Source organism: Coccinella septempunctata, chromosome 2 (genome assembly GCF_907165205.1).
Source record: "Coccinella septempunctata chromosome 2, icCocSept1.1, whole genome shotgun sequence".
Lineage (NCBI taxonomy): Eukaryota > Metazoa > Arthropoda > Insecta > Coleoptera > Coccinellidae > Coccinella > Coccinella septempunctata.
The window spans coordinates 28,713,747-28,730,953 of record NC_058190.1 but is presented as its reverse complement, the minus strand read 5'-3'; the positions used below and the strand labels follow the sequence as shown (position 1 = coordinate 28,730,953).

Here is a 17,207-nt window from a genome sequence, read left to right as displayed (position 1 = left end):
GACCAAAGGCTCTACAAACCTCTGTTCGGGTTTTATCTCAAGTGGCTGGACTATCTGGTATCTGTTGGCACATTTTATGCCACATCATTTTGAATGAAATACATAAGTTTGTTTTCATAAATATTGACATGTAAACAGAAAATTGAAAAAATTGATTACCTATCCTTGTAGCATCCAAAAAAAATTAGAGTTCGGTATGCATCAGTCAATGGCAAAATGTTGGAACTATTTTATTTTATGGAACTTCAACACTAGATCGTTTTGGATAAGAAGAAAGCATCATGCCTTTTTATATCTGAATTGAATTTTGATAAAATGTCCAATATTTATTTTCATGTAATTCAGTCATGGATTTTCAGTAACGATCAAAGCAATTCAATATTTATAGAGAATTAATAATTTTATTGAGATTCTTTCTGTGCTTTATTCAAATAACTGAATTAGGTAGAACCTTTTTACAAAAAAAAAAACATAATACCACAATCCGTTCAAGATTCATGTCTCTTACACGTATGGAAATAGTGGACATCGGTTAAAATTTTCATCAAGAATTTTTCTCACCGTCTCAGATTGTTTGGATTCTTGTGGTTTGACTCAATGGATGAAATGCTTGTCGCATTTTGGGTGAAATTAACTATTCCTTAAAAGTGCCTTTTCACTTTCCATACAAAATTACGATGTATAGGTCATCATTATTGTTTACATTTTGGGAAGATAAAAGGTCCTTTCGTTTGCATAAAAAGTGTAGCACTTTTCTACACTCGATTTCAGTATTCGTTTGCTGATTGAATTTACACCAGTGTAGAGGAGGTGTAGTTAACCTACATCTCCTTTTGACTATGTGTAGGTAAACTTCACTTCCTCTACACTGGTGTAAATCAAATCGAGTGTAGAAAAGTGCTTCACTTTTATGCAAACGAAAAGACCTATAGTTATTCAAGAAAAGTTCTACGTTCAGACACCGAATATGAATATGAATAGTGATCTCTATACCTATTATACATATGTGAATCTATGCACTGACCGAAGATAATTAAAATTTTGTACTGTAGTTTTAATCAATTTTGAATGCCTATCAATATGCACTGAATTTGAATATTTCTTCATTTCAAATACTTCTCTAGGTTATATTTATATATTCCAGTTCTGCGACTGAAACTATACAGAAATTACTGCAGATTTTTTGTGACCAGATATATTAAGCTCCGTCTTGACTTTCAAGGCCTACTGCGATGTTAATATTGTTAATCATTCTTGAGTGGACTATAAAGGGTGTTTCATTGGTAAATGAACATACAGTAACCTGAGCTCTAGAGCTACCCTAGGCGAGTTCATAAAACCCATATATGATAGGTCTAATCAATTCCATAACCGAGATACAGGGTGCTTCATGTATTCATCTGAAATTTCAATTTCTCATAACTTTTGAACCAACCAGTGAAGTCAGTTGATATTTGGAATATATGATTCACTTGCACAGGTCGATAGATTCACATTTAAATTTTCAAAAAATTCCAGGTCCGTATTTGAAAAATATGGGACATCTTCCAAGCTGGGATTCAACACCCTGTATATAAAAAAAAATTTATTTGATGGAGATATTTGAAAAGAGCGGAAAATTTTCAATGAGATTCAGTAGATTCCATTGTCCCGCACGTCATTTTGCTCGAAGGAAACTCCAGGGCAAGCTTATTTTGGTTAAAAATCGTTCTAAGACAATCTGTTCTGCTTTTGAAGTAAGATTTGAGTGAGTAAGACACTCAGTTCCCACTTTGATCACAAATCGGACATGTATGGTGAATACATGAACCATCCTGTATCTCGGTTATGGAATTGATTAGACCTATGTAATATGGGTTTTTTGGACTCGCCTAGCCTAGGGTAGCTCTAAGTCAGGTTACCGTATGTTCATTTACCAATGAAACACTCTGTAGAAGGAAGAAACCGAAATAGAAACACTCTGGAGGAATTTTCCAGAACTATATAATTTCGAAAAATTTCTCTGGAATTTTAGAACTGCTAGATCCAAGAAGTATTTGTCGTCTTAGACAGTATAATATTATTATGACGAGAATGGGCTTATCAGAAACTGACGTGTACCTACCTATAGATTCTGTGGAGAACAGGAGGAAACTCCTGAGAAGGAATGAGAACTCTCCTTGAAGCGAGATATTGGAACTCTTGAGCTGGAGGGCGAGCTCTGATGAGGGGCACAATAGACCTTAAGGTCGCAGTGAAATGTAACCCCCTTTCCAAACTATAAACTACTAGTTACCAGATTACCTGAATACTCAAGATTCAATGAGAAAATATTTCGGAATATTACTGTTAAACCACGAAAATTCTATGTTACAACGATATTTCAAAAACATCGATGTTCCAAGACGAGGATCTCCGAGAAATAATATTTCGCAGTTGGAATATACCTCTCATAAGTCTCAATGAAGCTCTGAACAAATTTTCAAGAATGAAAATAAATGACGTTGAAATTATAATTCTAAGTTGTAACGTTTCGGAGTCTATATCAGACTCCTTCATCAGACGAAAAATCTATTTTAGAAAATCTTCTGAATTAGAAAATAAAATGGCACCTTTCTGAGAACTCTCAAATTTGTGCTGTTAGTTTGAATAACAGATAATAATATTATCATCTTCATTTCCATTGAATCGAAGTCTATGTAAAGTGATTCCCCTATTCAGAAAATCATCGTATAGATATTATTCACGGTGAAGCAGACAAAAAATGAGTAAGAAAAAATAGCGCCTCACCAAATTCCCTATTAATTTCAGCTGTTATCACGTGTTATCAGAAACAGCAAACTCCCACAATTACCGTGAGTTATTATGGAAAACAATTTTCCAATCAATTGTATGAGGTCAGCACTTCTGTACCCTTGGATGAGTTATAACTCTTGTTGTGGTCGAATTGATTTACTGAACGGTTGCTGAGTATACACCCATATCCCTAAATCTGCGGTCTTCCAGGCAAGCCACAGCGCGTTCGGTAGGGTTCAATTCATTTTGGTCGAACCATTTCATACTACTCTAAATTATGTTTTAGTTTGAATTCGGTAGCTTCAGGTGAAAAGGTGGTTTCTGTCGGCCAATTCACATCAGCCAATGAAAGAAGAATGTTGTTAGTTGTTATTTTCAATATTCGGTCTAGGTTATTCTATTCAAGATTTCGGCCAGTATGTGACAGCCCTCTTTAATGGCTATCTAGTTTTGACCCGCAGTCGTTATCTACGAAAATATTGGCCAATACTTGATGATGCTAAATCGGAAATTCGGGATTTACTCGGTAACGGGATACAGCAATGGATGAATGGATGGAGACCTAGTGGATTTTGAAGATTAAATGGTAGAAAGAAAAAAGGGTTTTATGATGTATGCACTTTGAGCGGTGGTGAAAGCGTCTGCAGGGTCTGCAGAAATCGTCAGGTGTACATACTCGAGCGTGTTCAAATTCATGCTTATCTGACAGTTTGCACGGAGGGACTGGCCGTACGGAAGAGTTGAAAATGGCGAAAAAAAATTTTTTTACAGCGTGTCAGATTTTTGGAGAATATGTTAAGTGGACGTGGACCCAAAGGATGCCACTTTTCAAGGGACTGACAATTTGGACGTGACGCAAGGTCACAGCGATCCTTTGAAAATGTGAAAAAAATCGTTACTTGCACATACTCGAGCGTGTCAGATTTTCATACAGATGGTTAATCTCGGTGTTGTTAACTTGTTGACCCATTAATCTGAGATTAATCACGGGGGGTTTTCTTAATCTGACACTTTGAAGATGATAAAAATTCTTTTTTTGCGAATATTTCCCTGCCTGTAACTCTACTCGTTTTTGTATTCATTATGAAAGTTGTAGATAATAAAATTCTACACAACTTTTGTCTGAAACTTTTGACGAGAAGCTTAGCCACAAATGCGAAAGGGCAAAGTCAATGTAGAATCCCAGTCTAATCTACATTCATTCAATTGTCAAAATAACAAGGTATTTTATGATGACAATTTCGACATTAGTCAAGAAAATTTTAGTGTTGTCTGTGACTGAACCTTAGAATGTACTATTTTCCAACGAGTGAATTTTCGCTTCAGCATGTATCGCTAAACACCTTGCATTAATCGCCATATATCTCAAAAACGTTTGAACGTAGAAAAAATTGTTTTGGACAAAGTTTGTAGAAAATGTTATGTTCTACAACTTTTATAATTAATGCGAAAAAGATTTGAAGCCCAGGGAATGAGATAATTCAAAAAAACTGATTTTTGTGACCTTTATGGCCAATTTTTATTGTTTCGGCTTGCTAAAACTGTCAGATTATATTTTTTCTGTTATTTTTGCATCATTAGCTTCAAAATAAGAAAAAACGCCACCGCGCTCGAGAATGTACACGTGACGTATTTTTTTGCAACTTAGGCGCCCTCCCACACATTTTCGACAAGCTTAAATTGTCAGATTAAGAGAATATATACTTTTCAACATGTAATTAACCACATATATCTTAATCTGACACGCTCGAGTATGTACAATGAACGTTTTTTTTTACTATTCTGACAGGCTGTCCTAAACAATTCCCCCTATATATAGGTCTAATTTTTGGTAGAGGTACTCTACAGGATCCAAGGTATGTCCCCTTATATTAATCTGACACGCTCGAGTAAATCCCGAATTTCCCTCTTCGGCTCCCTAACTATTGGATATAGTTTTTAACCGCAAGTTACAAGTGACAAGTGTGTCACGATAGCATCTTTAGGTGGGTGGGGGTAATATTGCCTTCACTCCAGAACTGCAAAATGCTGACACAATTTCTGTACGTAACACTTGAGCTCAGGTCATTCCACACCTCTCCTGATTCCCTCTCTCTCTTCCTACCTTTTTCTCGATGTTATTTTTGGAGCGGTCCCAACAATAATGCATTCCTTCCCTGAAGAAAGAAAATTTTAAATTCGAATGGGTCGTGGCAAACAAGGGGAGAAATCCCCTCGAAATATTCGTCCCTATTTGCCTGAAAAGAAAGAAAACAAAGTATGCGAAGAGGATGAGAAAAACGGATGACGGTATGGGCTTAAACGTTCCCCAGGAATGATAAATATCTTAAACGAAATTATTTATCCACTGTGGATCTTTTTTATTCGGGATACAAATCAGGTGGGCTTGCTGATTGTGGGGGACGGATCAGAGTACTTAAACCGGCCTTCTTTGTCTCAGTCTCTATATACAGGGCGAGCTTTCCATTTCTATCTATTCGAACAAGCTCAGCAAGCTGCAAGTAACGAATTGTTCAGTGGGTTTTCTTCGAATTTTTGGTGTATTCAATAGCTGATCTTTTGCTGGGATGATATTACCGAAATTATTAAGAATTAAGAGAGAATGATTTCCATTTCAAATGAAATATGACATTTGAATATCAATTAGTGGGAGGTTATGGATATAATGATCAGATACTACTTGGATACAGGATACATGGATGATGGCTACGTCAATGAAGCGGTTCATTTCCCTATAAATAAATGGAGGCAGTTGCTGGTTCTATTTTCAGAAATAGTCTGCAACTACAAATTTGGGATTATTCGCGAATCCAATTACCGTTGAGGGCGCTGCGAAACGTAAATAAACTTTGACGTTTGTCAGTACTCTCTTCGAGATTTGTACGGCCTAACAGAGTTTTTCTAGTAAATCAAGATATTTATCTAAATTATTGGAAGTGAATTGATTGATTCAGTTTCGTAAAGAAAGACCAAACATTCTTTGGAAATACTTCATTTGAAAGGGATGAATTATGGAATAAAATCGAGCGATGATATTGGTGATCCAATTCCTATTATTTCACAGATTCTTTCTTGAAGTAAACCTAGATAATAATGTTGAGGTAACATATACAGAGTTTGTGAAAGAGGTAGAAAATAAACATCTTGATAAGTAAAGCGTTTATGTGGACGTTTCTTTTTAAAATATTTCAATTCCATGTTATGATATAGGTATTCCTGATACTGAAATATTAAGAGACATAAATATGATCAAACTCATGGAACAAGTTTTACAGATGAGAAAAAGCATTCATTTGGAAGTATGAAAATTATGAAATTGTATTTCTAAATCATCAATTGGATTTAGCAGAAAACTCTCGCAAAGAAAAATCGTTCAACCTAACTCCTGCAAAGCACTGGTATGAATACCTTTTCCAATATTTTTTCTGAATAAATATTTCTATTCAGAAACCCAGACAATAATCCCAATATAACCTCTCCAAATAATAATTATAATACTTTGTTGGACAACGTGAGATAAGAGAAAACATAAGAAACAAAACTTATTTTGACTTTGCAGTACTGACAAAGTAGTTTAGGAATTCAGTCGGCAGAGGGCGTCTAGATTTTTGGATTCGCCAATAGTGATTGAGAAATGAACATTTCAGTGTTGACCCACTACTCAATTATGCTAAAAATAATAGGAAATATAACGGGGAACATCCATTACAATATAATACATAAGGGTAGACGAACGTAAAATATTATGTGAATAAAAGCATGTAAGCTAATTTGAAACCAAAAATTGTTTTGACTAGCTATCATATACAGCCAATTTTAATTGGTTTTAAGTATTTCGCATGGACTTTAAAGTTTTTTATGATTCTGTCTCTCATACTGTCTCTTTTATCGAGAAAATCTGCATTTTTTCCATTTGTGATGTTATATGAAAAAAAAAAAAGGGAATATCAAAAATCTTGAAAACTCGAAACTCGAAAACCGAATTGTGGACCACCATCAGACCTGAGGTACAAGTAAATACCTCTGTCTACAAAAAAAAATCTTGTTGTCCGATATTGAAAATCAATTGGCCATACACTGCAACGATCTACATAGTAGTAGTATTAGTCGTTTATTGCAAATATAGATACATAATATATAGGCATTTGGCCATCGACCTGAGGTCATTGAGCCTATACTTTGAAAACTGAATAATTTACAATTATATAAGGAGTTTTTCAACAAGAACTTTGTTTTTCCATATGGTCCCACAGGAACTACATGAAAGTTTTGACATGTCAATAATAGAAGCTTGGACAAAATTGTTACAATTAATTCCATTTCAATCGAAAATCATTTCAAAATAATAAAAATTCACTATAAAAATGATGGATCTGTAAATGTATTACAGATCGGTCAACACAATCGATTGGCCTACTGTTTAAGATATGGATAACACAAATATGTGGTTTCAACAAGACGGCGCCACACATCTACCGAAACAATGGATTTATTGCAAACCAAATTTCCTGATCGCATAATTTCAGGAAATTCAGCCGTTAAATGGCGAGCTCGATCATGCGATTTAACACCCCTGGATTATTTTTTATGGGTTTATGTTAAAGACAGAGTCTATACGGAGCCAATCGTATCGATTAACGAAATTTTGTCGAAAAGTGATGACTTTGATGAACGAATCGACATCTGTAACCGTGGTCGTGGTGTACATTTATAAGATATCATTTGCCATTTATAATGCCAAACTTTCGTTTTCTAAATGCAATAAAAATTTGAATCATTGTCATCTGAATTCATTATTTTATTTTGATTTACAAAACAAAGTTCTTGTTGAAAAACTTTTTATCAACATGAAACATTACTTAATTTGTTTATTAGAGTCTCTGTTGGGTGTCTTCTAGTTGAAACAATTTCATCATTATGATATTGAGGGATCACTCCTTCAAACTCTAACAACCTAGTATAAAATTTTTAGTTTAACCTAATGATTCTTTTCTTGATCGGCTCTATTCCTGTTGCTGAGAAAAGCATTTGTTTTGGGGGATGAGGCAGAACATTCGTAGGGTGCCTCATTCTAGTGATGGTCCTCAGTGCTGTCGTTACTGCCACCTCCAGATTTTTAATTGCTGGGGCTTTGCAATTAGCAAACTGTGGATGACTATATTCCAGTAAGGGTCGACATATACTTTTATATGTTTTTGTGGCACTCTTTATGTTTATACCCTGTTTCTTAAAAGTTAGTTTTGCAAAATATTTCGCTGTAGATATGGTCTATTTTTTCAATTACCTAATCTTGTGTGACAGTTATCGATTTGGACTCCCAAGTATTTTATGGGTGTGTGATGATGTAACAGTCGTATCATTAATGATTATATGTGGTGATTTATGAGTGATCATATGTGATCAAAGATTATTAGCTGTGACTTGGTTGTGTTAGATGTTAATCAGGTTAATATCCGTTTAAGGAACCATTTGATGATGTCATTTACCAGAATCTGTAGTGCTTGTATGGTTTCTAGAGATCTACAGAGGTATGTGATATAATGTTTACCTACATAAATGAACCAATCAAATAGAATTATGTCGAAATGATAATTTTGCTACAACCCCCAACTCACATAAAAGTTACCGTCAAACGGGGTGAAGTGGATCAAAAATCGAGGTCTTTTAGCAATAAGATTCAAAGTATCAGTGCGAGCAGGCTGGCGTTTATAATAAAGATTCTATGATCTTTTTGCTATCGATTGGCCTATTTACCAGAATTTTTGGCTGCACAGTTTTTGAAATTTTTTTGGTTGAAGTGCGATCCACTTAAAATCGTACTTTGGGGTGAAGTGGATCACATTTTAAAAATCGATGGATATTCACTTCAACTATACGAGGGTAGAAGTGGATCAGATGAACTGAAAAAAAAATCTATTTTGAGTCCCAAGACCAACAGGTGCTGTGAAATCAGAACTAGAACCATTGAATTATTATTTCTGTGTGAAACTAAACATGTTTCGTTTCAAAACAAAGTACAATAAACAACGAAAATAAATTTCTAACGAACAGATAAACAGTCTTTTGAATGAAAACTCTGGCGTAGCTACTGAAGTGGGCAATCCCCCCCCAAAAATACCAACAATTCATATTCTTTTCTAGTACAAACATTGAACGATCGTTCAGTGTAAAGCCCCCCCAAACAAAATCTTGGCTGCGCCACTAAATATATACAGAATCTGTGGTATATAAATGTACTCTTTACTCTAGTCAGTCTTTATATAGGTAGAGACTCAATTCTCTCTTCTTTGGCTTCCAGAGTAAAGATGTGCCGGCCACGTGTAAGTTGCTTCAGGTGGATTTTGCGAATTATTTGGTGCCTTTTCACAAGAGCTATATCCTCTGCATGATATACTAAAATGGTATTTTTGCGACATGGGCCTATACGCAACATGGTCAAACATGACTAAATCATTGGTGATCGACTTCACCCCTCACTTTTGAGTGATGTAACAAATAATTTTTTTCCCAAAGAACTGTGGTGGTACGTTTGATTTCAAAATGGAGAATATCATTCCAACTAGTTTATACGTAACTTTAGGTTTAGGTGAGAATAACTTTCGTAGTTATTGCCAAATTTATACAGTCCCTGACCAACTTATTAGACGCAATGATTCGATGCAAAATCTCAATTAAACACGCTTTGAAATTGGCTATTAGGTCATTGGATTTTGAATATTGAATTATTAAATTGAATGTATATATTATATATACTTCATCTGTATGTAAATAGTTTTCACATATAATATATCATATTCAATAAAAAATATTGATTTATTCATGTTTCAACATGGTTGGAAATGGAATTCTAATATTTTGCTGAGCCACCTTGTGTAGCTATGAGAGCTTCATACTATCAATGCAGAATTGTTCGGTTTGCTGCATTTGTGGATGATAATTTTATATGTGGATTATCGAAATATCGTCCGAACCTGCAGCACGCAAGACGTCCACTGGAAGACATGAGTACCTACTGATTAATACTTAAGTAAATATGTCAACACCAAAAATAAATGCCAAATAGAACAATTTAATGAAAGTCCTAGATAAAACTGACATTCTGTGGAACTGAAATTCAAATATTTTGCTTTTTCCTCGGCCAATACCAGTAAATATAAAAAAAAATCCTCAGTGCTTCTAATAAACTGACCAGGGACTGGAATTGAAGTTGAACAATTGAAAAACTGTTTATTCGAGAGAGTACGAAACTTTTTTTTTGTTAGAAAACTAACCATCCACGGCACGAGTTAGCAATCTTGGGAGGTAACAGTAGACACAGAGTTTTTTTCGCGGCAATTTAGGGTCTTGTCTATTACGCGATAAGATTTGCGGGAAAACACGGTTGATCCACTTCGCCCCGCTATATCCACTTCACCCTGTTTGACGGTACTTATAATGATGGTACCAAAATTCGACATTGGGCCTAAGATTCGATATGTATTTATTCAATATAATTCTTTATGCACTGCCAAAATGTTCGATAGCCTCTTCAGTACCCTATTTTTCTTGATGAGAATAGATTTAAGAAGGATTTTCGAGTTTCTTTCGGAATAGCAATTTGGAAACCTTTCTGAATATGCTCTCCTATACATCACAATAAACTCCCATGCCATGATTGAATATAATTCTAAATTCTCCACAATTTTCAATTCATTTTCAGGCAAGCTATTCACTATGAAGTTTTTCAGTTTTGATACTCGATTTTTGCTACCTCTTTTTTTTAGAGATAACGATTTTTTAATAGCTTTTCAGCTCGTGAGCGTCAAACATTAGTATTCTTTCGAATCACTGTAGTACTGTTTCTTTAGAGTCAAATCCAGTAAGTATGAACTTTCTTTATCCTCTCCCAAACATCATCATTCACAACGATAAAATGACTCCTCAGTAGTCTTCAGAGCCCACTTTCTGAAAACGCTTTCAGTGAATTGAAACGGTTAACACCCCAACTCCCTCCACTTAGTCGTGATTTATGTATCTACAATAACTACCTTCTTAAATCGCTTAAAAAGCAGCGGGCGACCGAAATCTGAAACCCATTAGGCAATGGGGGATTTCGCTCTGCATTTCAGAACTCATGAAAGCATTTTGATCTACCACCTCCAAATAATGATGAATTACAGCTGCACTCCAGGTTCGGCGAGAGAAAAGTGACTATTCCGCATCTATCTTGGTGAATTTTCGATGGATGGATAGAAATGTATATTTTTTTGTGTTTCTTTATCTCGATGGTCTATTCAATTCGCATGAGATCATTTTTGCAATACCTACTTCAGTATGGTCTTGGATATAATATACGGGATGACCCATTTCATAAGAGCTACTAAAATAATTCTTTGGGAAGATCCTAGATCAAAAAATATTTCAAATGAAAGTTTCTTAGTCTTCAGATTTTTTAAATTTGGAATATACACTATTCTTTTCAGAATACTAATCTTCGTGGAAAACTGAAAACATGCAGCTTCTTTCGTTTTTTCCATGAAATAAATTTCTCTAGATGAAGTGTTCAATGCTTGATGGTTATGTTGAAGTACCTTCTTTAAAATTGCGCATAATTTCAGACAATCTTCTTCAATATTATTTACTTTTATTCAGTTATTTTTTGTTTCTTCTCATTAGTTTTCGTCGTTAATTTATCGATAATAATGCCGGAGAACACGTGAAGTAGATATTTTAGGGGACTGCAGAAGAAATTATCGTGCTGCACCACGATTAAATCGAATTCGTTTTCCAAATAGACCTCATCACCCAAGTTGTACAGGGTGTGCAAAATTGGTCACACCTGAACTACATCTTTTTAACCCAATGAAATAGAGGAAAATGAATGTACCATTCATGTCGTCTTTTTTTGAGGAACTAATAATGCCATCCACTGTATTCCTCTATCTTCCTTTGTTTTTGAGTTATAAGCCAAAATTCAAATATGTGAGATTTCAACTTTGGTTATTATCTCCGTTTCTATTTGTGCTAGGATGTTGAAATGAAGACATTACACACATTAGACACTTTTTTGATAGCAATCGAATGGCGCACTATGATTTTTTCCTACAGGTTTATTTGCTGAGCTATAACATAAAGTTGTGTTTTTTCTTTTGAGAACAGTAGTTTGAAATGACTTAATAGAATCGCCATTTTTTTACCGTTTCAGAAATATATCATACATTGCCCTAAGTCTTTCTGAGTAATTTTAAACTATACTGTTTTCATAAGAAAATATACATCTCTATGTTATAGCTCAGCAAATATACCTGTTGGAAAAAATCATAGTAGGCCACTAAATTGCTATCAAAAAAGTGTACCTTTAATGTTTTCATTTCAACATCCTAGCTCGAACACAAACGGAGATAATGACCAAGTTGAAATTTTAATTTTGACCTATAACTTGAAAACAAAAGAAGATAAAGTGATGCAGTTGATGGCATAATAAGTTTCTCGTAAAAAGGTGAGTTATGTGCCATGCATTTTCATCTATCTCGTAGGGTTGCAAAAGTTGTAATTCAGGTACCACCTGTACAGTGCATTCCATTTTGGGTGAGACAGCCAGGTTTCTCGCATACTATTTGAGATAGGGCCTTGCCGTTTTCACGTTCCTTTCCTACTTTTTTGTGAAACTCAAGTTGGCCTAATCAGATTTTGCATAACTGTTTCCGTTTATGAGATACAGGGCGATTTTGGAAATTGATACTCTTTGGACCCCTCCTTTATCTCCGAAGTTATTAGAAATAAGGCTGAGCTAAAAACTACATCTGATACAGAATTCTGCGTAGAATCCAGTGGCGTACTAATTTTTTTTTGGGGGTATAGTTTTGCAGATACGACTCAAACCTATATATTTTTCAATGGAACACCCTGTATTTTATTACTTCGTTAAATTCGTTATTTTTTCCATTCAAAATGATGTAGAATAATGAATAGGTAGGCGGATGTTCAGAAATGCTAAAAAACACTAAAACATCACATAATGATGATTTTTTGTTAGTGGGCCATGGATCTCCCATATAAGAGAAGAATCAATTGGATAATTTTCATTTGTGATCTTTACTGATAGGATAGTAAGAGAACAAAGATAATACACTCATCACTAATACTAAATACAAAACGTAGGTACCTACATAATAGCATCAAATAAATTATACAAAAAATCATAATACAAATTAGATACAGAAGATATACCCAATACAATATTCATCATTGTTACAAATTTCCACCATTGCATAATATCTTACTAATTAAACTGTCCGAATTGCGGTCCATTTTCCCTAATACATAATTGACAAACCTTTTCAATACGCCTGAGTGCATTTAATATTTTAAAAGGGTGGTTTTGTAAATCCTGGAAAGCTGCCTCTGTTGATGCACGAAGTTCTTCGGGACTTGTTCTGAAGCACAATAATATTTCATAGCGATGACAGCTAGATCAAATTTGTTTTTTTTTTTCTCTCCAATGCCTACTTGATAAAACAACGCTCCCAAATGCATTGCCATAATAACAACAAGGATGTTTGTATCATCCATGACTTTTAATAATCAAAAGTGATAGTCCTCTTCTTGAAACTTGGGAAATTCATGACCCACTAACAAAAAAGTCATCATTATGTGATGTTTTATTGTTTTTCAGTATTTCTGAACATCCTACCTATTCATTATCATACACCATTTTGAAGGGAAAAAAATATCGAATTCAACGAGGTAATAAAATACTGGGACTGGGTGTTCCATTAAAAAAAAATATACGTTTGTGTCGTATCTTCAAAACTATACCCCGAAAAAAATTTGAGTACGCCACTGGATTCTACGCAGAATTCTGTATCAGACGTACTTTTCAGCTTAGCCTCATTTCTAATAACTTCGGAGATAAAGGAGGGTTCCGAAAAGTATCAATTTCCAAAATCGCCCTGTATCTCATAAACGGAAAGAGTTATGCAAAATCTGATAAGGCCAACTTGAGTTTCACAAAAAAGTAGGAAAGGAACGTGAAAACCGCAAGGCTCTATCTTAAATAGTAAGCGAGAAACCTGGCTGTCTCACCCAATATGGGATTCACTGTACAGTAATCGCCCGAATCCAAAATAGATAGAGAGCGGCAAGAGCCTCGAAGAATACGTCAGCGACGTAGAACTCTAATCATAGGGGACGACCCAGAAGTTTTAGTAGTTCTTACTATCATCAAATCCCCATATTTTACTTCGGCAATTCAAGTTCAGTACGGCATTCCGAGGGTGTTCGAAATTCGAACATTATTCTAAAAAATAATCAAGTTCAATAATATGGAGGATTCCATCTGAATTATTCACAAAACTGGGTCACGCCGAGCGAGCCGTCGATCTACCGAAATCTGCTGACTGGCTAGAAACAATTGATGCAACCGGGGACTCCGTCAGTGCAGTAATACCAAATATGGCAATGTTATTGTTATCGTCATTGTTCGATTTAGTATATAAGCTTAGATTGTAATTAATAAAATCATCATTCATCTTCAGTTTGATCAATATACCTCTTCGGCAACTGTGGAGTTAAGACAATCCCTTGAACGTTCTGAGTCTGGTCGTTCAGTTGCCCTAAAAACTTCAAGCAAGTGTTGTTTCAACCAAAGAAACAACATTTTTTGGTCCTTCGGGCCGGATGCTGCAGGCTATGATGTTGGAGCTCCAGTGTTGGCAATCTGTTACTTCTATTGTCCTATTCCCTAATTTCCTATTTCTAACTCGTGTGACACTCGATCGAGTGCTTTATTGGGCATGGTCATGAATGGGTGCTGACGTCCGGAGTTGGTCTCTCGTCTGGAATTCTGTTTTCGCCTCGGCGTAGAGCTGGTCAAGGTCGAAACATTGCTGGCGTGGTTTTGAACTCGGTGTGATTTCGGTCAATGGAATTTCGGCTTCTACTTCATTTATTTCCGTGGTGGATCTGTTAGTTCTTCGGTTCCGAAGGAGTGGACGTATATATCGCATACAGAGGTACGTTACAGCTAGTGTGACTATCGCAGAGATTCCTATCACGGTGGTTGTAGCAAGAGGGTGTGAAAAATGTCTCCAGATATGTGAATTTGGTTCCTCTTCTTCCAGAATTATCTTTGTTAAATTTGCAGAGATGTTGCCCATTGCTGTTTCGGGCTCGATGAGATTTTCATTGGAAAGATTCGAGTTCCCTTGCCATAAGTTCAATGGGATTGGCTTGCTGAACGTCGTTGTTGATTTCATCTCATTCGTGAACCTCGCTCGAAGGATTATATTTTGCGTTCTGAGGAGACAGTCTGCTCCTATGTGAATTGTGCCAGTTCCATTGATGGTAATTTCTTCTCGTTTTCCTCCGCATAGTTTTGATATAGTGGACGGTTGGTTGGAAATGAACATCCACGTATTTGGTTTGATTAGTTCTTTCCATAATACGTCTTGGACTTGAATGCTGGAGAGTTCACAGTCGAATTTCCCATTTTTTTGGTAGATGCTTTGGATGATGCAATTCGGATGCTGTTCCATGTTTTTTACCATTCCAGGATTATAAATGTAGGCCTTCTCGTAGTTTTACGGCTTCCTTGACTTCCTGTTCATCTATTTCGAAGTATTTTTGACTATTGTACTCTACTGCTAATAAGTCATTGGATACTTTTGGTGCTATGAATATGTTTTCTCTCTTCTTAACCGGGACGGGAAATACTTTGATTATGTCGTAACTTTGTCTTTGGATAATGAAGAAGAAGGTGACTATTCTTAGTTCATTCGCATCATAGGAGACTTCCATTCTGCTTACAGGTTTGAGTAATATGTGCATGTCTGATGGAATCGTTGTTTCAGCCTTCTGGATCAGCTTTGCTAGTTCGCTTGGAGAGAGTAGATCCGTGATGTGGCCTTGACCATGACATATGTTTATGATTCTTGTGTATTTGTTATTGACTTCTTCCAAATAGTTGACAGCTAGTTGGTAGTTTTGAATGATTTGAAGATTTATGCTGTTTTCATCAACATTTCTGTACCATAGATGCATTTCGTTGATGATGGCTATGCCCTTGTTGAATTTTACACGAAAATGTTCTAATTTTTGGCTTATTTTTTCTTCGATCTGCCTCACGTCATTCGTCGTGGAAATCAGTAGTTTTCTCTGATGATTGGTGACTTCTATGAGGTGTTGTTGGTTTTCCTGAAGGTCGTCTATATCGTGATAGACTTCATCGTTGACGCCGAAAATGGATGTCATTAATTCTCCTAATATTCCTCTCCTGGATCTGGTCGATAGATGTTGGATGCTGTCGATGAGTAGGTTGTTTTCATACTTCATTTCTGCGATGTGGTGTTGAAACTCGTGACAGTGATTTGTCTGCGATAGTTGAGAAGCTGTAGTACATAACCCTCGAAAGTTTTCAACTGTTCTGTTAAGATTGTTTCGGTCCAAGTGTAGTTGATCAAGAGAAAACGGTGTTAATAATTTCAACTCTCCTCCACTTATGTATGCTTTTCCTAAATGCTCCACGTAGAATCCAGGCGGCAGTTTGTGAATTGTGTGGTGCGCTATTGCGTTTTTAGTATTGGCTACACATAGTAACGTGATCATCATTAATGTTTGTATCAGTCGATTTTTCGAGGAAGGTCCGACTTTGTTAGTCTTATCGTTTCTTCTTTCTTCTTGCTCGACCGGGAGTATGCAGATTTTGGTTATAGGTCTTCTGATCTCTTTCCCATCTTTGCATCGTATCGTAGCCACTCTCACAAATCCGTCGTTTCCTGGGTGACACTGCGTCACTCTTCCCAAGGGCCAATAGTTGGGATTAACGTTGTCCTGTTTGACTAGTACGATATCTCCTATTTTCATGTTTTCTTTTTTATCCGTCCATTTGCTCCTTTGTTGCAATCTGGAGAGATATTCCGATGTCCATTTCTTCCAGAAGTCTTGTTTCATTTTTTGTATAAGCCTCCATCTATCTTGTAGGGTGATATTCTTTTCATTGATTTCTGGTTCAGGGATTGAATGTAGTGATCTTCCTATGAGAAAATGTCTAGGCGTCAGCACATCTAATTCTTGTGGATTTTCGGTGATTGGGATAAGAGGGCGAGAGTTGAGGCATGCTTCTATTTGTTCTCCCAATTTTTCTTCCATGTTGGTTGAAGGTTTCATGAAATCTCTGCTTTGAAGATTTTTTTTTTTGGTGATTTTCCGGAAGGCTAGTTCACGGGCTCGTAGTTGGCGCTGGAAGGCTTCTTCGCGGATGCGGGTGTTGGCTCTGGAGGGCTTCTGCTGGCGCTAGATTTGGCTCTGGAAGGCTTCCCCACAGGCGTTGATGATTTAATTGAGATGAGGGTCGTAAATCCTTAGCTCTTATTTTTTCCAGTGGACTCGGTGTGTTCCCTGGCTTTTTTTTTTGATCCGGAAGGCTTGTTCACGGGCTCGGATTTGGCGCTGGA

The 17,207-nt window shown here is 36.0% G+C and overlaps 2 protein-coding genes across 3 annotated transcripts in view; one reads left to right on the top strand and one right to left on the bottom strand.

Moving 5' to 3' along the window:
* Positions 1–17,207, top strand: part of LOC123308467 (lachesin) — a 422,460-nt gene that overhangs the window by 228,771 nt on the left and 176,482 nt on the right. The gene's annotated exons all lie outside the window — the stretch shown is intronic.
* Positions 14,541–17,137, bottom strand: LOC123308468. The gene is made up of 3 exons (XM_044891128.1): positions 16,879–17,137; positions 16,450–16,704; positions 14,541–14,753 (listed from the first exon to the last, which is right to left on the bottom strand). The coding sequence occupies exons 1-3, from the start codon at positions 16,918–16,920 to the stop codon at positions 14,541–14,543; spliced, it is 510 nt and encodes a 169-aa protein (XP_044747063.1). The 5' UTR covers positions 16,921–17,137.

What these genes read in the sequence shown, in the direction of transcription:
- LOC123308468 (XM_044891128.1), bottom strand. Translation starts at nt 16,920, where the DNA reads ATGAAACCTTCAACCAACATGGAAGAAAAATTGGGAGAACAA. An exon ending in AAGAAAAATTGGGAGAACAA is followed by an intron (nt 16,705 to 16,878) that starts ATAGAAGCATGC and finishes CTTATACAAAAA; the next exon opens with ATGAAACAAGACTTCTGGAA. An exon ending in GACCTATAACCAAAATCTGC is followed by an intron (nt 14,754 to 16,449) that starts ATACTCCCGGTC and finishes TGTATGCGATAT; the next exon opens with ATACGTCCACTCCTTCGGAA.